The 22,923-nt window shown below is 47.3% G+C and overlaps 7 protein-coding genes across 7 annotated transcripts; 3 read left to right on the top strand and 4 right to left on the bottom strand.

The window, feature by feature from the left end:
- Window positions 1-29: 29 nt before the first annotated feature.
- Window positions 30-5,951, top strand: N7469_011500 (DNA-binding ATPase; the record flags this gene model as incomplete). Its single annotated transcript, XM_056650405.1, is given in 4 exon segments — window positions 30-40; window positions 211-2,264; window positions 2,279-5,591; window positions 5,657-5,951. The coding sequence occupies 4 exon segments, from the start codon at window positions 30-32 to the stop codon at window positions 5,949-5,951; spliced, it is 5,673 nt and encodes a 1,890-aa protein (XP_056495469.1).
- Window positions 5,952-7,023: 1,072 nt separating this feature from the next.
- N7469_011499 (uncharacterized protein) lies at window positions 7,024-9,001 on the bottom strand (the record flags this gene model as incomplete). Its single annotated transcript, XM_056650404.1, has 2 exons — window positions 7,024-8,856; window positions 8,957-9,001. 2 exons carry the CDS (start codon window positions 8,999-9,001, stop codon window positions 7,024-7,026), a joined length of 1,878 nt encoding a protein of 625 aa, XP_056495468.1.
- A 736-nt stretch (window positions 9,002-9,737) lies between these two features.
- Window positions 9,738-11,841, top strand: N7469_011498 (uncharacterized protein; the record flags this gene model as incomplete). The annotated part of the gene is made up of 2 exons (XM_056650403.1): window positions 9,738-9,962; window positions 10,087-11,841. The coding sequence occupies 2 exons, from the start codon at window positions 9,738-9,740 to the stop codon at window positions 11,839-11,841; spliced, it is 1,980 nt and encodes a 659-aa protein (XP_056495467.1).
- Window positions 11,842-11,913: 72 nt separating this feature from the next.
- On the bottom strand, window positions 11,914-13,802 carry N7469_011497 (uncharacterized protein; the record flags this gene model as incomplete). Its single annotated transcript, XM_056650402.1, has 8 exons — window positions 11,914-12,147; window positions 12,204-12,321; window positions 12,382-12,948; window positions 13,000-13,104; window positions 13,155-13,359; window positions 13,450-13,483; window positions 13,539-13,563; window positions 13,621-13,802. The coding sequence occupies 8 exons, from the start codon at window positions 13,800-13,802 to the stop codon at window positions 11,914-11,916; spliced, it is 1,470 nt and encodes a 489-aa protein (XP_056495466.1).
- Window positions 13,803-14,460: 658 nt separating this feature from the next.
- On the top strand, window positions 14,461-15,645 carry N7469_011496 (fumarylacetoacetate hydrolase family protein; the record flags this gene model as incomplete). The annotated part of the gene is made up of 6 exons (XM_056650401.1): window positions 14,461-14,526; window positions 14,578-14,656; window positions 14,711-14,927; window positions 14,976-15,216; window positions 15,274-15,435; window positions 15,481-15,645. The coding sequence occupies 6 exons, from the start codon at window positions 14,461-14,463 to the stop codon at window positions 15,643-15,645; spliced, it is 930 nt and encodes a 309-aa protein (XP_056495465.1).
- A 147-nt stretch (window positions 15,646-15,792) lies between these two features.
- On the bottom strand, window positions 15,793-17,596 carry N7469_011495 (uncharacterized protein; the record flags this gene model as incomplete). The annotated part of the gene is made up of 4 exons (XM_056650400.1): window positions 15,793-15,995; window positions 16,053-16,630; window positions 16,714-16,913; window positions 16,970-17,596. The coding sequence occupies 4 exons, from the start codon at window positions 17,594-17,596 to the stop codon at window positions 15,793-15,795; spliced, it is 1,608 nt and encodes a 535-aa protein (XP_056495464.1).
- A 1,861-nt stretch (window positions 17,597-19,457) lies between these two features.
- On the bottom strand, window positions 19,458-21,448 carry N7469_011494 (uncharacterized protein; the record flags this gene model as incomplete). The annotated part of the gene is made up of 2 exons (XM_056650399.1): window positions 19,458-21,239; window positions 21,341-21,448. The coding sequence occupies 2 exons, from the start codon at window positions 21,446-21,448 to the stop codon at window positions 19,458-19,460; spliced, it is 1,890 nt and encodes a 629-aa protein (XP_056495463.1).
- Window positions 21,449-22,923: the final 1,475 nt, after the last annotated feature.

The following is a 22,923-nucleotide window of genomic DNA, read 5'->3' as shown; positions in this document are numbered from 1 at the left end:
TTCACTCGGCATCAGAGTGACGGCCCGCCATGACTTCCCGGTAAGTTCCACCCTCCAATCATGACGCGTCAATCACATGACTAACGATCCACGCAGACTCGACCGCCTGGTCACGTGAGTATCTCTTTCCATCATTTCACAAAGTATACAATTCAATGCGCGTGGATTAGGGACTGACCCTTCTTTCTCTCTTCTCTCTTATTTGAACAGACTCCTAGAAACTGGAAGTACGCAACTCATTCGGAACACGGCTGCTCAACAATTGGCAGACGTCCAAAAACAACATCCAGATGAACTCTTCAATCTACTTGGACGCATTCTGCCTTATCTTCGATCCAAATCATGGGATACGAGAACTGCTGCTGCTCGAGCAATCGGATTGATCGTATCTAATGCCGATGTTTATGATCCAAACGAGGACGACGGCTTACAGATCAAGTCGTCAACCGATGATGACGACGTGGAAATCAAGTCCGAGATCAAATCCGAAGATATTGCCCCTTCTTTAGATGGCTTTCTTCACCTCGACACTTTGGATGTGGGCTCCGTCTTGAAATTCGGCAAACGTCTTCTCGGAAGTGCGGGTAAAGAGTATGAATACTCCCTGGCATCAATGGATCCGGCCGCTCGTCTCCTTCACCAGAAGAAGACCTTGACTGCTCGGTTGGGCCTGGAAGGCGAGTATAATGAAGATGAGATGCTTGAGACCATCGATATCGCTCCAAAAGCACCCACTCCCGCTCCTCAAAGGGAGGCTTCTAACAATTCAATCCCGCGAGAGAACAGTGTACAGGACCTGTCATCCCATCGTGCATCCTCTCCAACTGAAAGCGCTATCAAGGATGAATCAGGACTGAGCAAGCGGCAGTTGAATCAGCTTAAGCGCAAGAATAAACAAAGCGCCAAACTAGGCGCCAACAAAGTTCGTGTGGTCGACTTAGCCTCTCGACGAGCCTCAGACAACGTCGCATCCCCAGCAACAACACCCCACCCCGTCAAAACCGAGAATGGCGATGCACAAAATGGTGACTCGAAGCCTGACTACTTTTCACTCGACCCCTCTGCAGATGATGACGACTCAAAAATTGTTTCCGAATTCAAAGGGCCCATCGCTCCAGAAAAGCCCATTATCCAGCCCGAAATCGTGGATCAAGGTGCTGGCTGGCCATTGGAATGCATGTGTGAATTCCTTACAGTTGATATCTTTGACTCCAACTGGGAAGTCCGCCATGGTGCCGCGATGGCCCTTCGTGAGGTGGTCAGAGTACAGGGTCCCGCGGCTGGACGGCTGGAAGGAAAAAGTCGCGAAGAAAACGACAAGCTGAACCGTCAATGGCTCGACGATTTGGCATGCCGACTACTTTGTGTCTTGATGCTTGATAGGTTTGGTGACTATATTTCAGACAATGTGGTTGCTCCGATCAGAGAAACAGTTGGTCAGACGCTTGGTGCGCTTTTGTCGCATTTAGCACCGAAATCCGTGCGTCAAGTTTATCGCAGCCTCTACAGAATCATCATGCAGACCGACCTGGGCTTGGAACGTCCTATCTGGGAAGTCTGCCATGGTGGCATGATCGGTCTGCGGTACTTGGTTGCTGTACGCAAGGACATTCTCGTCAAAGACTCAAATATGATGGATGGTGTTCTTGAGGCTGTCATGAAAGGCCTGGCCGACTTCGATGATGACGTGCGGGCTGTCAGTGCAGCCACGTTGGTCCCCATTGCCGAGGAGTTTGTTACTTCACGAGCTGGAACACTTGGTCCTCTCATGCACATCGTTTGGGACTGCCTTTCAAACCTTCAAGACGACCTCAGTGCAAGCACAGGCTCTGTGATGGACTTGTTAGCTAAATTGTGTACCTTTAATCAAGTCCTGGACGCAATGAAGGCCAATGCGGCGGACAATCCCGAGGCTTCATTTGGTAATTTGGTACCTCGACTGTACCCCTTCCTGCGTCACACCATTACAAGCGTTCGATCCGCTGTTCTTCGTGCTCTTATGACTTTCTTGAAGCTGGAGGGAGAAGGTAGCACAGACTGGGTCGACGGCAAAGCACTGCGTTTAATCTTCCAAAACTTGCTTGTGGAGCGAAATGAGGGTGTCCTCAAGCTGTCGCTCCAAGTTTGGTCAGAACTACTCAAGGCCATAGAGCATCGTGGGTCATTTTCATCTCAGAATGATCTTTCGGAATCCATCCAACCTCTGATCACTCTGACTCTTGGTCCCTTTGGTGTTCCTCGCTACCCCATCCCTATGAATACTTGTCTATTCATCAAGCCATCCGGTCTACCATTCTCCACACCTGCACCACCCCTGCAAAATCATCGCCTCCTGCTCCGGGCCCGGAACCCGCCAAGCCAGGTCGTAAACGGAAGGTTGAGAAGAAGGAAGCGCCCGTATCATCAACTCATAATGTGGATGGACACATGCTCTCCGGTGACATAGACCTTGTTGGCGTAGACACGATGCTTCGGTCCAAGATCTTCGCCGCTCGGGCACTCGGTGAACTGATGTTTTTCTGGGACAAGCATGAACTCCCGAGTCTCTGGCCATCTGTCATCGACGGTCTCAATATCCCCGCTTCAACTTCACAACTGTCCACAGCTATGGTAATGGAAGAGTACGCCCGGCTCTCAGGACCGGAGAGTAAGTATACAGAGCTTCTCTGTTCACGTCTGCGACCGATTGTGGAGGGAGAGCGGCCATCATGGTACTCTGATATCGCCTGTTACCTTCATGTCGCTCGCGCACAGTGCCACTCGTTACTCAACTCATTCCGCGATCATGCTCATGTTCCGCCTTCACGACTACCGATCCTTGCTGTCGTCGTCCAAGGCGACACTGAAGCAGGTCCCAATGCTTTCTCGCTTGCCGATGCTGAGAAAATCGTTGGCGCCGATTTCGACCGCTTGAAGAAGAATTTGACACCCGCTCAGCGAATTACTGCTACCCAGGTTCTCAACGATACTCGCGCCACTGCGCAGTCTGCCGTTGATGAAGCACGATCTATTAGGGAGCAGCGCGACATGCGCGTTCTTGCCGCGGCTGCTGGTGCGTTGGTCGCCTTGCGCGATATCCCGAAGCGTCCTGGCCATATCATCAAGGGCATGATGGACAGCATCAAGAAGGAAGAGAATCTCGAGCTTCAGCAGCGCTCTGCCACAGCTGTTGCAGGTCTGATCGAGCACTACACAGCAGCCACAAAACGTGGACCCGTGGACAAAATCATTGGAAACCTCGTCAAATACTGCTGCGTTGATACGTCCGAGACCCCTGAATTCCCTCACAACTCTCAACTCGAAAAATCAATTCTGTCGCTACGCAAAGAAGAAGACAGACGCGACCACCCCGATGCTGCCAAGTTTGAACGCGAAGCCAGAGAAGCACGCATCATGCGCCGTGGTGCCAAGGATGCTCTGGAGCAACTGGCTGTTAAGTTCGGCCCTGACCTTCTCGAAAAGGTTCCGAACCTCGCTGCTCTCGTTGAGCGACCGCTCAAGCAAGCTCTCGAAGGCGAGCTTCCCGAGGATATAACGAATCCAGAGAACGAACTCGGTCAGGAGGTTGTTGATGGCCTTTCTACACTACGCGCGCTACTTCCCAAGTTCGATTCCGGACTTCACCCCTGGGTTATTGGACTTATGCCTATTATCACCAAGGGCCTGCAGTGCCGACTTTCAGTTATCCGCTATGCAGCCGCGAAGTGCTTTGCTACTATATGCAGCGTGATTACAGTGAGCGGTATGACAATGTTGGTAGAGAAGGTCTTGCCCACCATCAATAATGCCCTCGATGTTCCTCACCGTCAAGGTGCCATCGAATGTATTTACCATTTGATTCATGTGATGGAGGATGGTATATTGCCTTATGTCATTTTCCTCGTGGTACCTGTTCTCGGACGAATGAGCGACTCCGATAACGACGTGCGACTACTGGCAACCACCTCCTTTGCAACCCTCGTCAAGTTGGTACCTTTGGAAGCAGGTATCCCTGACCCGCCTGGATTCTCCGAAGAATTGCTGAAGGGTCGTGACCGCGAGCGAAAATTCATGTCCCAAATGTTGGACGTCCGCAAGGTCGAGACATTCCAGATTCCCGTTGCCATCAAGGCCGAGCTTCGTCCCTACCAGCAGGATGGTGTCAACTGGCTTGCTTTCCTGAACAGGTATAACCTTCATGGCATTCTTTGCGATGACATGGGTCTTGGTAAGACCCTCCAGACAATCTGTATCGTTGCAAGTGATCACCACATGCGTGCGGAGGAGTATGCGAAGAGCCAATCATTAGATTCTCGAAAGCTGCCTTCTCTCATCATCTGTCCACCTTCGCTCTCTGGCCACTGGCAACAAGAAGTGAAGCAGTATGCTCCTTTCCTCAAGTGTATCGCTTATGTCGGACCTCCGGCCGAGCGAGCAAGACTGCAGGCGGAGCTTTCTACATCAGACGTGGTTGTGACTTCATACGATGTCTGCCGCAATGACAATGATGTGCTCAATCCGATCAACTGGAACTACTGTGTGCTAGACGAGGGTCATTTGATTAAGAACCCCAAAGCAAAGATCACGCTTTCTGTGAAGCGTATTATGAGCAACCACCGTTTGATTCTTTCTGGTACGCCGATTCAAAACAATGTTCTGGAGCTGTGGTCTCTCTTCGATTTCTTGATGCCCGGATTCCTTGGAACAGAGAAGGTTTTCTTAGATCGCTTCGCGAAGCCTATTGCAGCAAGTCGATTTAGTAAATCTTCATCAAAGGAACAGGAGGCAGGAGCTCTCGCAATTGAAGCCCTCCACAAGCAAGTCCTGCCATTCTTGCTCCGTCGTCTTAAGGAGGAGGTTTTGAATGACTTGCCTCCCAAGATCATCCAGAACTACTATTGTGACCCTAGTGAACTTCAGAAGAAGCTCTTTGAGGACTTTACCAAGAAGGAGCAGAAGGAACTCCAAGAAAAGGTGGGTAGCACGGAGCGAAACGACAAGGAGCATATCTTCCAAGCCCTGCAATACATGCGTCGCCTTTGCAACTCCCCTGCTTTGGTTGTCAAGGATGGTCACAAGCAGTATAATGAAGTCCAGACTTACTTGTCCAACAAACGATCCACCATCAGAGATGTGTCACACGCGCCGAAACTCAGTGCTCTCCGAGACTTGCTCGTTGACTGCGGAATCGGTCTCGATCACTCTGCTGAGGGTGAGCTTGACACTGGTGCTAGCTATGTCAGTCCACACCGTGCGCTGGTATTCTGCCAGATGAAGGAAATGCTGGATATTGTCCAGAATGATGTTTTGAAGAAGCTTCTACCATCCGTCCAATACCTGCGTCTGGATGGTGGCGTCGAGGCTACGAAGCGCCAGGACATCGTCAACCGTTTCAACACAGATCCCAGTTACGATGTGTTGCTTCTGACCACCAGCGTCGGTGGATTGGGTCTTAACCTTACGGGTGCAGACACTGTCATCTTCGTCGAGCACGATTGGAATCCACAGAAGGATATCCAGGCCATGGACCGTGCTCATCGCATCGGCCAGAAGAAGGTCGTTAACGTATATCGTCTGATCACGAGAGGCACACTTGAGGAGAAGATCTTGAAGTAAGTCACCATCTACAACCTCACCTTTATAGTGATGAGAAATGCTAACAGAACCCCAACTCTAGCCTACAACGATTCAAGATCGACGTCGCCTCTACGGTGGTCAATCAACAAAATGCTGGCTTAGGCACTATGGACACAGATCAACTCCTAGACCTATTCAATCTCAGCGAGACGGCGGAGACAGCCGAGAAACCAGGCGATCAGACAGGAAATGAAGTCGATATGGTCGATATTGATGGTGAAGTGAAGGAGAAGGGTAAGAAGGGCTGGCTAGATGACCTGGGCGAACTTTGGGATGATCGACAATACCAGGAAGAATATAACTTGGATTCATTCCTTGCGAGCATGAAAGGTTGACAACGGTTCTGAAAACCGTTTCTACCAAAATGCTTCATCTGAAGCCAAGTGTCAGGTTCCCATACATCATCTCGTGGGACCTGAGGCATCTCTTTGTCTTCAGTTTCTATCTTCTTTTCGTCCGATGTCCGACCTTTCTCCGACTCACGCCTGTAATGTCTCATGTCCCATATTTTACTTCCTCGCGCGCTCTCAGAACAGTGAGGAAGACTAGCACCAGCGATCGAATATTTTTACTCATTTTAAGGCATGGATTGCTCTTCAACTTCGCATCTGCTCTGCCTTGCCCTGCTCTGCCCTCTATCCCCTCCAAATCCCCCTTCGTGTATTTCTAGCTTGAATTTTCCCAACCAATAACGAATGATCCTGCATGTAAATAGAGGAACGAACTTTCTTTCTCCATTAATTATAAAAGAAACATCATCTCAATATCGCCAATTTTAGCCTGATGTACTTAAATGAATCAACACACTGCTGCACCTATTAGCTCAACTAAAAGAATAGAATCGAGTAATCACAGGCAAAAAGTATTCTTTGAAGTCATTTCATTAACTCATGGGTGGCATCAATCTCAGAAAATAAGCAGGCTGCTGAAGAACGCGAGGAAAACCAAGTCTCTACAAAACTGTCGAGATTTCGACATATCGCTTGAAATTGACATAGACAAGGAAACCCATCTCCAGACAGCAGAAAGACAGCCAAATAATACATACAAACTCCGAGCACCATAACTGCGCCCCATATCCAGACTAACAAGACAAAAAGCCAGACACACATCGACCATGCGCCGAAGAAATGGATCCCAGAGAGAAATCACCGAAGAGGAAAATTTCGCAACCGAAACATGAAAGTAAGAAGATCAGACAGTAGAAGAAGGGAAAAACGTGGAGGACAGAATGTCCTAAGAAAGGGAATGTAGATACAAAGAAAGCGTAGCAAATAACTCCAATCAAAACTGTCAGAAAAACCAGAATTAAGCGCTACAAGTATGACACACAAAAAGCCCTGGGATTAGGGACGATCAAAGAACACAATTCTTCACCCCGATTGGCATTTAGTCGGATGAGATCTGTTAAGCCCGTCCCTTTGGCTTCGCAAGCATATTGAGACGACTTAAACTGAGAACGCCGCGAGACTTCTGCCTGGCGCTTGCAGGCGTACCCACACGACCAGAAGGAGTACGGACAGGAGTCTTAGCAGATTGAAATTTGACTGGACTGGGCGTAGCCTGAACCCGCTTGGCACTGCGTTCCTCAGCATCAGGAGGCGGGACGTTTTCAGAATTATCAGTATCATTTGAATGGCTATCGTCCACTTCATCACGGTGGCGCTTCTTGTTTCCAATTCCGTGAGCAATTCCATGAGCAACTACTGGAAGCTCTGGATAGTCGTTAATCTTTTCATTGGAGCTGGACTTGCGAACATGGCGGATGGTAGGCGACATAGCACTCTTATTGTTTAAGGGCTCAGCTGCTGCTTTCTGCTCAGGAGTAAGTGTGGGAAGAGTTGGGTAGACAATGTCAGAGGTGTTTGAGCGAGATGGAGTGGTAGGAATCCGAGAACGAGATGGCGAACGGGACGGCGAAGCTTCAGCAAGTTCATGACGCGACTTGACGCTCGGAGTGAACTCCACATGCTTTTTCGGTGAGGGTGTTGGAGCAGAGTCTGTTATTTCGCCTTGGTTGGAAAAGAGCGAGTCAGGTTTGAAGTCAGGAGCAGCAACGTGAGTACCAGCAGCGATCTTTGATGGATCACGGGAAAAGAGAGGCTGGCGTCGACGAAGAATAGACTTGAGATTTCCCAGAGTGGGCAGACTGCTCTTGAACCGTGGGTTGAAGTCGGTTCGAGGAGTGCGCGGAGATGCCATCGCTCTGGTGTCTGGCGAACGTGCGAGGGAGGGAATCAGAGACGTCTTTGGTGCTTTGAGACTGGCAGATGTAGAGCGCGCCATCGAAGCTCGAGTTGGTGTCATGAGAGAGCTCCGGATTGTGGATCGGGGTCGCGGACCAGCAGGACGACGGGCATTTTGCTCTTGCTCAGGCTGAACGGATTTGGGTTGTGAGCGATCAGAGGATGTGTCGTTCTCCGGATTATGTTTGACGCGCTTGTTGTTGATAGCAGGAGGTGTCACCGCGGTGGATGGCTTTGCTGGAGAACGCGAAGGGGAACGTTTGGAGGGCTCGGCCTCATCAAGCTGGGCCTTCGATTTAGTTCGCTTCAGAGACTTAGTGACGGGCTGGAATCGGCCAGGTGCAGCTCGGAAAGATGAGGCGTGGTTCTCAATCGAGTCCATCTTTTTGAACTCTGCCATATGCACATCGCTGAATCGGCTGGCCTTTCCCTTGGGCATTGCGATTTTCCGGTTCTCCTGTTTTGGCCCATTTTCTTCACCCTTTTCGGCTTGGTTTGCTCTGTCGATGGCCATTTGAGCCCTGATGTGGGCAGCCTCACAGCGAACGCGCTCCATCAGTTGCCTTGCCTCGTCACTGAGCTGAGCATCCTGGCCAAACTTGAACTCGTAGCCTGGAGTCCCGAAGTGAGTAGGAGCTGGAGAGGCCTTTGATTTGGTGGGTGTATTTTCAGATAGGCTGGGCTTCAAAGGGTTGCCATTGGCATCTTTTTTGATGGGGTTGAAGCCGAGAATGAGGCCAGAGTCGGCATGTTTCGTGGTGCTTTGATGCACCTTGCTGGGGTGCATTTCCTCTCGAGGCGGACGGACGGCGGACCCAGTTGTTGGTGTCCTCATCTCCGTTTCGCGAGCAGATGCTTTGGGGGTATTTTGCTGGCCATGCTTCTTAGTCACCGGTGTACGAATAACGTGTTGCTCATCGTTTGGCGTCTCATCCCGTTCCTGAACGGATTGAAGTTGGGTGGTTGCAGCGGGCTGAGGCGTGGACTCCTGAGCCTGAAAGGAATAATTAGTTTCCAGTAACATTAGATTAACCACAGTCAACCCCTTCAGGGTCTGTAAGGGTTCCAATAGTTCTTGAGAGTCGGGTACACACCTCTGGAGTCTGACTGCTACGCAGACGGGCGGAGCGCCGAGGCATAGCGAAAAAAAAATCCCGTTCTTTGTTGGGTTCAAAAAGGAAGAGTAAGGAAATCGAGCGAGACGTTGAGGTTAATGGTACAGGAGATGTCGTGGGGTTGTGGTTGGCGTTTGTGTGTATTGGATGGTTCTTCAGGCAAGGCGAGACAGTCGAAGTCGAAAGTAAACAAACGCGTTTGACGTCACATGACTAAGCAGGACTATGACCCCAAATCATATGGTATGATGGGATATCTTTGCTTCGCATTCTTTCTTTGCAGTAGAAGAATTAGAAGATTAATTAATCAAAATACATCTATATATTCATTCCCCGACAAAAATGAGCTTGGTGGAAACAACAACTTTCGTTGCATTAGACAGGCAAAGTGTATCGTTTGTTGGGATATGTAGATCGGAGGCTAATAGTCCAGGTAGGTTCTTTATTTTCAACTAAACTGATTCGAAGAAGTAGAGTCAATCAAGACTCGGAAATCATTACCAAAATGAAAATCACCAATACTATTTCAATATCAAACTATCATCAAAAAATCTTAGTATGGGAAGACGTGGGGGTTAATCGTTCAGAGGCCTGATTTACAAGGCCAACACGGTTATTATCACCCGTCGGGTGGTTCGGTATATTCCATTGGTTGTCTCTGATTCCTTTTCTTTTCCCACTTGAGTAAGTCAGCTCATCTTTTGATTGTCCTCATACTATCTGACGAGCACCGACTTGTTGGGTGGGTCATTTTCTTGGGATGGACGTCGGCGGCATAAATCCAGTTGGCCCAGAGTCTCGTCCAAGAGGGCGTAAACGTGGACGGAAAACGACGTCCTGCACCCAATGCCATTCTCGCAAACAAAAATGTAACCAAGAGCAACCTTGTTCACGTTGTATACAGCGCGGTGTTTCACATCTATGTCAATGGCCCGAAAATGACATGGAGGAGGAAAGAGAGCGAGGCACCGGAGCAGAGCATGCAGTACGGGCAACAGGTAGGAGTCATCCTTACCCCTGGCTATCAGCCATCGGAATATTTGGGTAAGATCCAGAAATGCAATCATAGCGCTGACGCTCACCCATTAGTTAATACTGAAGGAACAGAGTTGGGCCAGCTTTACATTGCCCGTGGTGCTCCGTCGTTCTTCGGAAATTCATATTTTGGACATCAAGTGGCAGCGCGCATGATTCATGAATCAGCTCCAGATTTGCCTCCCATGAGTATGCTGTCTACAAAGGACTCACTTCAGTCTTTCAGAAACGATTCCGGGCCATTTTCACAAGTATGGGATTTGCTAGGTCTTCTGCCACGCAATAAAATAACAGTTGATAGACTGATAGAGAGATTTCTGTCTGAAATAAACTGGGCTATTGACACAGTGCATCCAGATACGTTCAGATCTCAGTTTGCTGAATTTTGGGGAAGAAAATTTGGATTCGACGAAATTGCCGGCGTTGATCTTCGTTGGTTAGCGCTGCTTTTCATCATCCTTGCTTTCGGTGTTCTCTTAGAAGATCCCACAACCTCGTCACCAGAAAAACGGAAGGAGAGCGAAGAGGCTTCTTTAAGATTCTACTGGGCCTCTAGAAGGGCCATCGTGATTTCGCCTTCGTTCCATGGCGAGAGTCTTGATCTCGTTCGAGCTGGTCTTATGGTCACACGATATCTGCTTTACACCCGCCAAATAGCGGAAAGCTGGCTTACTGTGAGCTTTGCTATGCGAATGGCTCAGGCGCAGGGTATGCATATCGACGGAGAGAAGTGGGGACTATCCCGTAAAGCCACCGAGGTGCGACGACGACTATGGGGTAACTTATACATGCTGGATAAGACAATTGCTCTTGCCCTTGGCAGGCCATATGCGATATCAGACCATATGTGTCTCATAAAGGCCCCCGAAAATATTTGGCTCGATGACTTGACTGATGAACAGTCCTCAACGATCTCGGTATCTCCATTGAAGAACCCAACACGGAGCACAGCCATGATGTTATGCACTGGGCTGGCCAAAATTGCCGGAGAGATTCAAGATCGATGCTTTGGGCTTTATCCAGCTTCATATGAAGTTGTCACTGAGATGGATCAAAAACTCCTAGCCTGGCAAAAGCAGTTACCCGCTTATTTTGCCCTGAGTGACCCGGATTTTTCCTTGGACGAAATGCATTATTACCTACCATGGCATCGCCTCTACTTGCACTCTGCTTTTCACTTCGCCAGGATCACATTGCATCGACCCTATCTTCTACGAGAGTCTATCACGAATCGATTCCGCCTCAGTCACGAGGCTTGTATCGCCTCAGCTTCATCCGACCTCAAAATCCGTTTACACTCAGTCAAATATGGAACAGCGGAGAATATGAGATGGACTTTAGGGACGCATAATATGTTCAACAGTGCTTTGATTCTCGGGATTATTGCGGTTCGCCGCCCGAATGCTCCGCAAACAGCGGTAATTTTGGATGATCTTCAGGAGTACTGCGAAAAATTGAGAGAAGACGCATGGTTGAATGAATTTGGCCTCGCAGAAGTGAAGGTCGTTGAGCTCTGCATAGCTCGGGCCAAGGGCTTTGCCAAAGCGAGTGATTTATCTGGCGATGACGTTCATCTGCAGTCAGTGGATGTAATGCCACACATGATGAGTCGCGACAGCTATTCTGCGGGCGACAGAAATGCGTTTGCTTCCGGAGGCGAGCCAACCCTGGATCCTAGCGCTATTGGTGCATCCCCTAACAATGCCCCAGGCTACTCTCCTGATATGATATGGCCCGCCATATGGGAGGATCAAAATTTTGCGTTCCCACAGGCTACGGATCTGGAAACATGGGAACAAATGATCTCTGAAATTGCGTATCATGACTAGTGATGTAAATAAGCCATAGGAATCAACAGTTTTCCCTTATCATCGTGTTGTATCATATCAAATATCACTATATTACAGGATGTACTTGAAATCCGGATGATAATCGCCGCCTTTCTTCTCATAGGAACCGGATTGGATGATTTCCTCCCGTTCTTCCACTGTCATCTTTGCGCGCTTGTTGTTATGGTATTTCAAAAGCAGGTACATACTGATATTGCCACAGAAGGCAACACAAATAGCGGCAAGTGAGACTGAATGTCCAATGAGATATCGGCCATTGATGGTAGATTTGTAGATTTGCCCGGACTAGAAGAAATATTAGATACAAAGAAACTGAACGCCATCCTCGAAGTAATACGTACTATAAGACCTCCACAATTCCCAATAGACTGTTGCAATCCAACGGCCATGGTTCTCTTGTAATACCCGGCGTGGCTATTCGCGTTCCAGGAGACACCAAGGCCGACAACGCAATAGATACTATATATTTTATTAGCCCCGGATCCAAGACAATGCGGGAATACACTCATGTGAACATACCCAGTGACACAAACAAACGTGGCAAAGTAAAGAGGACCCCTAGCATGAACATCTATTCCCAGCATCATTGCATACCCCACTGCTGTTACGAGACAAAGAGGCACCATGAAGACTGCTCGCATGCGAATAACGTCGGAGAAATGCGCGATGACGAGATAGAAAACGGAAGCCCAGATATAAACGGGCACAGTGAGTAACTGCGTTCGAACGGAATCGTAGCCGAATCCTCTGATAATAGTAGGAAGAAAAGTACTGAACCCAAAAGAGCAGATATTGACGCTAATCTGATTCAGTGAAGTCAACCAGCTCTTAGGATCGCGTAGTGTTTTCAGAACTTCGCGTATGTCAAATGACTCTTCTGCAGCATACTGAGCAGAGGCTTGCATTCGGATCCGCATGAGTGCTTTGTCTTCCTCATTGAGAAAATAGGCCGTCTCAAAGTTATTTGGGAGACAGAAGAAAGTGGCAATACCGATGACCGCACTCATAAGACCTTCCACAATGAAAAGCCAACGCCAACCTTCAAGACCAGCAGCCCCATCTAGACGAAGGAGACCAAATGCTAATCTGGAGTGAGTCAGTATACGTGTTAATATTAGTGAGATGTGGGTACAATACAGGCCTCCGAATCCACCACTAAGCGCAGCAGACACAAATAAATAAGATATTCTCTGTGCTTGCTCTTCGCGTTTATAGAAAGTCGTCAGGAGCACCGTGAGGCAACTAAGACTGGTCAGCTTATATCGAAGATTCTATCCCAAGGAATTTCATACGGAAATAATCCACTCTCAAAGACACCCAGGAGCAAGCGAGTGATGTAAAGCCCAGCAACATTCTTGATGAATCCAGCGGATATAATAGAGGCACTGAAGCCGATGATCAGTGCTGCAATCAACCTGTTTGGCCGCAGCTTTTTGAGCACCATTGAGAATGGGATTTCGAAAAAGACATAAGTCGCGTAGAAGAGGGAAACAGCGTCTGGAACATTTGTTGTCAGTAATGGTCTTGACAAGTCTACAACTGGAGAAAATCTCGAGAACCATGAGGTTTCAGAGTGTGAGGACTTACTCCCAAGTTGGTTCCCGACCAGTCCGATGTCCTCCTAATTTTTGTATGTTAGGAGCATTGAAAAACTATATCAGAGTTTCACAACTCACAGGCATCCCAGCAACAGCCGCGTTTCTAGTTGGTAATTTTAGCAATGGAAGATTGAAAGATCAGAGAGGGAATTCAACTCACCCTAAATTGCTGCGATCGAGATATGCTACCAAGAAAATGAGCATCACTAGAGGACAGATGAAGAGATCTAGCTTTAAGACAAGCTTTCGCTCTCTGACCGGGTCGATGGCGAGGTTTCCCAATTGCACATCATGATCTGACGATCCATCAGCTTTGTATGTGATACCCGTTTCTTTGTCCATTTCAAATTGACAAGTTGTAAAATGTAGAAAGAGGTGATCCTGCTAATGTCATCGACTTTCTCGGAGTTATAAATGTCATCTAGTTCAGAGATAACATCCTTTGTCGGGAAAAGTGTCGGTTTATTCAAGTGATTGGGGAATGCTTGAATAATTTCCCGACTCATCCAGGCTTTAGTATCTAATCTGACTCAAGCTAGTGGAATCTCTTCTTGACCTAGGGCGTGGGGAAGCGATAAGAAGGCCATAGATTATTGGAGTCGATGGACCCAACTCCGTTATCATGGTATTCTTACAGTCTTGGCTATCCCCAACTCTCGTGGCCATGTGTGTATTATTTCCGCACTGAATTCAACATGACAAGTACTACTCGTGCTCATGAATAACCTCGCTTCTTCCCCATGCTCGGCTTTATTCCGATACTCCAAACTGTCCTCCAATTTGTTTTGGCTCTAGCCAAAACTTTCTTTCCCGCGTTTTTCTTCTTGGCATCGGCAAATTGTCTGTCCCGTCTTATCTATCATGAATTTACCGACAAATTTCCCGATAGCCATTGTACGTGTGGGGGTCAACTGATAACCATTTTAAGAAAGCGTCTGGAGTAGTCCGATATGCATTTTGAGGAAAACCCTTCAGGAGTTGATCGAATTGCACGTTAACCATGGGTATTTCTCACGGAGCGAACGAGACGGTCAATGGATCAGTGACCGCCAAACAACAATTCCCAGTAAGAATTTCCCACAGACTATTCAGTGAAATTTTTACTAACGTTGGGTAGATCTGGAAAAGATGGGTTCGGTTTCAGAGTGATGATGGAAAGATTTATGGTGGCGAGCCTGTTGATTCTGATGTTGATGGTAAGTGACTTGTTGAAGACGCATTGGAATCAAGACTTAACAATTCATGTCTAGTGGGAACTGCCATTATTAATAAACATGAGGTGGCCGTGAGAATAGTTGAAGGTGGTAGCGCCCTTGATCATGATGCTCAGTTTACTGGGGAGACGAGGGTTATCCAGAAGCTCTTGTCGCCAGTCTCACAGCAAGAAGCGGGAACTGTTCGATGCATTGGTCTCAACTATAAGGAGCATGCAGCTGAGATGAAGTTGGCTCTTCCAAGCACTCCTACGTAAGGATCAATATTGATATCTCGGGAACCTTTTCTTACTTGTTATAGTGTTTTCCTCAAGGCAGATACCTGCATTGCATCGGCAGCAGAGCCAATTGTACTGCCTTCAAATGTGGAGTGTGACGAAGCAGACTATGAAGTCGAGCTAGCTATCATTATTGGAAAGCTTTGCAAAGACGTCTCTGTCGCTGATGCCCAGAGCTATGTTCTGGGCTATGCTACAGCCAATGACGTGACAGCTAGACAACACCAAGATAGAACCTCTCAATGGTCTTACGCGAAGGGAATGGTATGTAATATCAATTCAAATACGCAAAAAGCGCAACCCAAAGCTAAAATCTTATAGGATGGATTCTGTCCCTTAGGGCCCTGTATTGTCTCAACTGAGTCAATCCCAAACCCGGCAGATCTCAATCTTCGCACATCACTCAATGGCAAGACAATGCAGAATGGATATGCTGATGATATGATCTTCAGTGTACCTGAGATTGTGTCTCATTTATCAAAGGTATTTACCCGAATAATCCTCCATTCCGAAGTCAAATACTTATAGCCTCAGGGGCATACACTTCGACCAGGAACTGTCATAATCACCGGAACACCATGTGGGATTGGCGTCTCACAGAATCCGCCTCGATTCCTTCAGCCGGGAGACAAACTGCGAATTAGTATCAGCCATGGACTGGGCACGCAAGTTTGTGAGATCACAAGGGATTGAGAAAGAAATTCGCGTGTTTCAAAGTTACATGCTTTTCTCAGAAGACTTTGTATTTTATTATAGAACACGGGTAAACTACTCAAATTGTAATGAATAGATCATTTCATTTGGACTGAAATCTAGTGTGATCAACTCAGGCTCTGAAAATTACGCGCCCGAGAGACGAAGATCAATTACAGCTTCGTCTGCGGTAGGAGGACCAACGTATTTCTTTCTGCCCCAGACCCAATACCATAAAGTAGCTATCATGATGAAGGCTACGAAGACAACAGGTGCATAGTTCACTGTCTGGGCCGTGACAGGAAGGTAGGATGGCATGCAAAACAGAGGCACCGCCAGTAAGCTCCAGGCTTTGATTGAATAAGGTCAGTATTTTCCAGATGAAGTACAGAGAGCAGTAGTCTCACCTAATGCGATAATGTTGCAGAAAATGCCTAGTTTTCCAAGGTCAAATTTCCCATTTTTGATATGCTTTCGCCCGCCCATGAATGAGACGGCGATTGGACATGCATAACTGACGGTCAATGTAATGACACCGACACCAGAGAAGGCGTTGAAAGCGGTACTGGAGCCGAAGTAAATGAGCCCAAGAGCGATTTCAATGGCCATACCTAGCATCATAGCATTGAACGGCAACCCCATTGACTGATTCACTTGTTTCCAGTATTTGGAGAATGGAATGCCTCCATCTCGCGCAAAAGCCCAGACTGAACGCGAAACCGCGGTTGTACACCCGATACCACATAGCAAAGCGAGCACTGCTAACGGCAATAGAAGAAGGAATGCACCGGTTGAATTACCAATGGCTGCTTTCATAATTGTCGGGATTGGCTGGCCAGACGCAAGAGCGATGAGATCGGCAGAGTCGTGAAGAACAAAGACTATGGGGATGAGGAAAATAAGTCCGGCTATGGTGTTGAGGATAATAGTGCCCACAATTGCCCTTGGCACCTGTCGAGATGGATCCTGAACCTCTTCACACATACTAAACTCTTGTCAGCTCATGTTTCCAAATATATATATATATATATATATATCGTGAAACTTGAATATATAGAGAAAACATACGAAATCACCATTCCGGTCGATGAAGTGGCATAAGCCGCATGGAGCAGTCCAACACAGAACGACCAGCCCTTGGGCCAGCCAGATTGCGGCTCAAAGTGTCCGAAGACATATGCACCGCTATTCCTGCCACTTTTGGCAATGACCAAAACACAGATCACAATAGCTAGGAGACCGACCAGAGTCCAAAAAATGGCAAACGTCTGAGAATGTCAGTAAGACTAGGTGAGATTGGAGGTTGGAAGGAACTAATACTAACATCAAGAAGAGGCAGCCACCTGTTTCCTAGAGATGATACTGCATTGCATAAAAGAGTGATTGCCAGGAATATAAGAAAAGTTTGATATGTTGTTGCTTCAAAGATGCCGACCCCCGGAGAGGATTCGAAAACATTCACGCAAGCGATGATAAACTGTGCAGACCCGAAATTCACCGCAAGGGTAATCATAATATTACCAACCACGTAAGACCATCCGCAAATCCAGGCGACGATTCTCTGGTATTTTTGCGGAGACAGCATGAACGACTGGTAATAGACACCTCCAGCAGTGGGATACACAGATGTGATTTCCCCAAGCGACGCAGCAACGCAGAGAATGATGAGCGACACGATCAGCCATCCCCAGATGATATTTACAGGACCGCCACCGACTAAAGGATAGAAGAATGTTGTAGCGAGACCATAGGGAATGGAGGCAAGGACGAAGGACATGAAAGCCACTTGGAGCGTTGAACGGTTCCTTGTCAGCTCAGGCTCATAACCCAGCGACTCGAGGAGACCGTTTGCCGCAGCAGGATCCGAATGATCGAGTTCACCATCGAATTTCGATTTGCCAGTCTCGAAAGGAGACTTGGACCCCGAATTGTGAAGATGGTCTGGTTCCATCTTGCTGGCACGGCCAAGTAAATCCTCCCTCGCTCAACAGGGCTACTAGTAATAGACAGTCACGATGGTGATGGACTTCCACGGAAGAGAAATCCGGAAAGGGATGAATCTAACATGGACCCCTTTCCGACATGACTGAATTATATACGAAGTACAGACAACTCCAAACATCGCCGGGCGCGCGAATTAACGAGTAATGTCGAGTGTTCATTAGGCAGGTAGATTGGAGATAAGCAAATCAGATGCTCGCGTGTCTTTACCCCGCATTATCTTTGAGTTAGCGCTGGCGTCGATGCGGACAGGATTCCCTCTCGGAGACGGGTGGGTGGCGCTGACATGGGCGCAGCATGGAACAGAAGGTCAAATTGCCTATCAGCATGCTCTCATTGGATGGGGCTCGGGAACACCGGACGAGGCGGTTTTGTATCATGGTCTCTGCAAATAGATTACGAAACGACTAGAGGCGGATTGACTTTAGCTTTCAGGAGTTCCACCCATGGATATCACGCCTAGAAGGTTTGAAGGTCCATCGGGATGATCATGAGTCGGTTTGTGATTACAGCGTTGACTATTGGCGTTTCACAGAACAATGGTCTATTCTATACAACTTCAATCAGTATTGTTGATCCCGTCTATCCATAACGTCACAATGTGAATTGCTGTCAAGACAGGAACGTCTCGAGGATGGAAAGGGGCTAAAACCCATTGTTATTTCCTACTTTTACTTATATGTGATTCATAAATGCGTCTAGTGTGTGCATGAATAGATAGTGCTATTTAACTAAAGCTATAGCATGGATTATCACTACGAAGGATATGCGGAGAGTTGGTACAGTGACCACATCCTACATTCAACCTCCTGATCAGACTGAACTGTACTACCAAAATTAGTGTCTCCTTATCAAATGAAACCAGCAATATTGCCCAATTATAGTTGAGTGGCACAGAGAAGCCCCAAATGCTAACTTAAGATGATCTTCAAAGGCTGGTTCAACCCTGGATCCGATTCGATAATGAATAAACTTGCTGCTGTTCTGAACTTGACAGAAATACTGAGTTAGAGAAAAGATATACAAAGGAAATCCACAAAATAGATGGATAAATAAGATCAGGAAATATCAATGATCCATGATGGATCAGTAGTATATGGAGCTGCATCTCAGGAGAGATAGCCTCAGTCTTTCTATCTGGCACCTCTAGTCATGCAAGCCCATGGGAATCTCAAGAATTAGATTCGGGATTTTATCAATCCTTGAATGGACTGATTCTCCAGAAAGAGCTAATGTTTCCTGTCTCAGCTCATCAGATCTTCCGAAATGATTGGGATGTCAAAAACGGACATCCATATCCTCCACATATCTTCGACATCGGCATGATATCATGGAAGACACCGTTAGCATGTATCGCGGCTACACTACTGCAAGGCGGCTACGCTAATCTAGAAAAGGGGATGTTCAGGGGGTCTTGAGGGCAACCGGCTTGAAGATGGGAGTTTCAACCTTTCACTAGCGTTTCGTTAGAGTGTCGTATGGTTCTTTACATACAGGCTCCTGATTAGATAGAAGCTTACTCGGTAATTATCCGAGATCTGAGACTCCTTGATTGCTCCCAACCGGCCATATTTGCAGATTGGCATATTATAATCAGAATCAAAGAAAGATAATGGTAGAGAGTGGATCTGTTGGTTTCCACTACTCTGTGTTTTTCTCGCGGTGTATACATAGTACATATGATGTCATTTCTCCTAGGTATTTCTATCCTACAATTAAAAACGACTATAATGTACTAATGAAGAATACGCGTTTCCAATTTTTCTCGCTAATTGTAAGCTAAGCTGACCCAAGACTTATAAAGAATATTGCTATCCCATAATGGTTTCGAGGTTTCTTTCAATCATTATATCCAACCAATAAGTCTCGACCCCAGAATCTGCCCGATCCCAAGTTTCTCGCACAATATCCGAGATTCGTTGCATTCGTAACTTTGGAAGAATAAAACCAAGCTCTGATAACCATAAACTCACCCTGCGCCGTGCTTGAGCAATTTCTACATCCAGGGTGTTGAGACTAGCAATCGCATTCGCAGCCGGACCAAAGACTGAATCGTTCGGAAAGATAAGATCGCTAGAAATGCAAGCAAGAAGTACAGGATGCATACATCGGGTCCCCGATGTGGTAGGAATCTGACTAAGAAGCGAAACAATATGCAATGCTAGAACGCGACGAGTCATATCCCCAGAAGACAAGGAAATATCCGAGGTAGATGCAAAAAGAACATTAAACAAGGGTGGGGTATCCTGATCGGGACTCTGATTCAAATGAAGTCTCTCATCCAGAATCTCCGGAAAGACGTGATATATTTGGAGCAGAGAGGCACATCGATATGCCTCTGCTAGCGTGATGAAATGTGAAGGTGGGGTGTCGGTATCCCCGATATCAACGGGGCCGCAGTAAGAGGAGAGCCCGGTGAATAGTATGTCTTGTTCGAGACGCTCGGCCTTTTGACGCAAATCAACTTCCTCCATCAGGAAAGTGAAATCAAACGATGTGGGATCAGGTTCCCCTACATAGGTGCGACTTAGTATGCGAGCAGCGCGAACAACTCTCGCAGTCTGGTAGAAGAGGCTCAATGCCTTGGAGAATGGCCCGGTCCATGGATGAGGCAAAGCCTGGCCATCGACCAAATAGATGGAATTCTCTTCGGTTGGCGTTTGCAAAAATTCTTCTTCAGTAAGGAGCAACGAGTCTTCCGCCACAAAGGCGGCCAGCATGTTCCAATACAAAAGACATTGTTGGAACAGAGGATATTGCTTAGCGAAGGTGGAATTGGAGTCTTGACAAAGCTGCTGCTGTTTCATGAGATGGTCTTTCGCCTCCTTCAAATATCCCAAGCCAAGGTCAGCAGCATCGTGCCAGGCTGTGGTCATTCCGATCATGAGAAGAGCAAGGAAATACTCGTCGTCTTCATTATCGCGGTGTAAAGAACCTACACGGGGATTGTTACGCAAGCATGCAATTGCTTGCTGCTGTGTTTGGATCCCAATCGCTTTCATCCCTGGAAAATCATTGGCCAGGGAGGCTGCTGCCATGCTTTGAATGGTATAGTATATGGCGGCATTGCGACTCCAGAGACGGCTGACGATGAGCCGAAAAGGATTCAACGGAGAATCAAAGGAAGACCAAGACTTGCAAACATAGTCAAAGTAGTACTGAACAAGAATTGCAGGCATATGTATTAGAAAGGATGGTATAGGTGAGTTTTCCAATCGGCGGTGCAAGATTGATAGACTATCTGTCGGCTTGTCGTTCGGCATATCACTCAATATAGAGTCCATCCTCGTCCCAGATTTAATCGAGGGGTCAATCCCCGGCAGATCGTCAAACAATGTCAAACTTGCTTCGTCCCAGAGACTCTGCAAGTTTGTGGTATGGACAACTTCATCTTCTTGACTCTCTGGGGTCTGTTCGCCAGGACCGAAGAATTGTTCGGGGGTCTGTACAGGCGGGGCAACATTCGTTTCATCATACTTGTCTTCTTCTTTGAAGACATATCGCCATTCAAGTGGTTTTTGTCGATATCCCGGGCATTCGAGACCTTTTCTTGTGCATTCCTGACAGCTCGGTTTTGTCTCATCGCATCTGCGCTGATGAGCGAGTTAGCATCTGATCGAAAACCATCATCCCCAAGAAATTTGGGAGAACAAAAAGAAGAAAAATATAATGCGCACGGTTCACCTCAACTTACTCGCCGCTGCTTGCACCTTTGACAACCTCCCTTTGATTTTGGTCGACATCGATTAGGGTTCTTCTGCCGTTTTTGGCGCGCAGTTGCGACGCCGTCCCTTTGGTACATTCTGGGATCCCCAGACTTCAAATGGGAAGTATAAAACAACCAAGCCGAGAATTGAAAATAAAGAGACTATCCCAAAATCCCCAGGAAACCCGCGCAGGTCATAATAATAAGACACATCCCACTTAAAATCCCGGGGCAGCTATTCAGGTGATCGGCTCGGCTTCGAAGGCGTCGCCGTGTACCCCGCACACTTCCGGCTTCCACAAAGAAGTCACCCGGGTTTTTTTGATGGCAAAGTAAACTATGACACTTTGAATATCTGCTTTGGTTATTTCTCAAATCTGGTACCTTTTTTGCATTAACGCCACCTGCTGGAGTTCGCCATCTTATTTTGCCTTGATGTGTTGGCTCGGCCTGGAAGCCGATGCTTCGCTAGCGGCGGGTTCTATGTCCGTTCTGAGCGACACAACCCGCTGGTCAGCATAAATTCAGTTCCAGATGAAGTAATGAGCTTGAAATCATCAGTAGTGGAAAGATCTCCGTGTGATTTAGCTTCCTTGTTCTGTTCCTTAATCTGGTAGAACTGGAATCCCTGCTCCTTTCATGGCGATCCAGGTGATCAGGCTTATCATTCTGGACGTCCAAGAACCTCAGCCTATACAAGCGGTGAAAAGAAATGACAACTAAACGGTTTCTGAGGTGTAGATAATAGTTCCAATCTTGACTGGTCATAGATATTGCTTGTTATTAATATCATTGATTGGCCGGGTGCTCATTCACGTTACGCTTGTTGGGCATTGTGGAACATAGTATATCGTCTGTTGCCACCGAAAGGCCAAGCTCCGCGACGATCTAGTGTAGCGCTATGGCTGTTATGTGACCCAAGCAGATTTGAGAGTGCAGTCTTCGGCCAGTGATCCGCGTATGAAGGAGCTTCGGCGAATGGTCGAATCATCGGCCACAGATTTAGTTTGACACCGAATCAACAAATTATCGGGACTGGTGGATCCTTCGACGCGACATTGTTGATCGATAATACCATTGTAGTATGACCTTCAATATTGGAATCGTGCAAATATGCAGATAAATAGACATGGCTTCGTAATTCTCCCGACAAGGGAGAATTACGAAGGCGCATGTCACAGAGTACCCTGTGATACTATGTCGGTATTGCTCCAAGGTTGCAGGTTGCACTGCCGTTAGAAAAGAACTTGGAAGTCTTTGTATGAAGTATATGAGGAGAGAAATGTCAATAAGTCCAAAGAAAGAGAGAAGGAAGTGATGGTCTGGCAGGCTGATAAAGTAGTGGAAGATATGCTTTGCCCGTACAAAGTACCCTAGGCGCATTACATCGCCCAAAATGGACGAGATCCCACGAACATTCCAAGGTTGAACATGATAAGCACTACTGTAAATCTCGATTTCTGATTTTGAGGGCAATATCCATTGATATAGGTTCTCGTATCGAACATCCCCACCATCCCTGAAGGGGGCTTGGTCTTGAGGTGCCTCCTAACATACGGTGGATGACAGGC

Source organism: Penicillium citrinum, assembly GCF_028827155.1.
Source record: "Penicillium citrinum strain IBT 23319 chromosome Unknown utg000010l:1.0-1229701.0:1.0-1230130.0, whole genome shotgun sequence".
NCBI classification, from domain to species: Eukaryota; Fungi; Ascomycota; class Eurotiomycetes; order Eurotiales; family Aspergillaceae; genus Penicillium; species Penicillium citrinum.
This window is presented reverse-complemented; position numbering and strand designations above follow the sequence as displayed.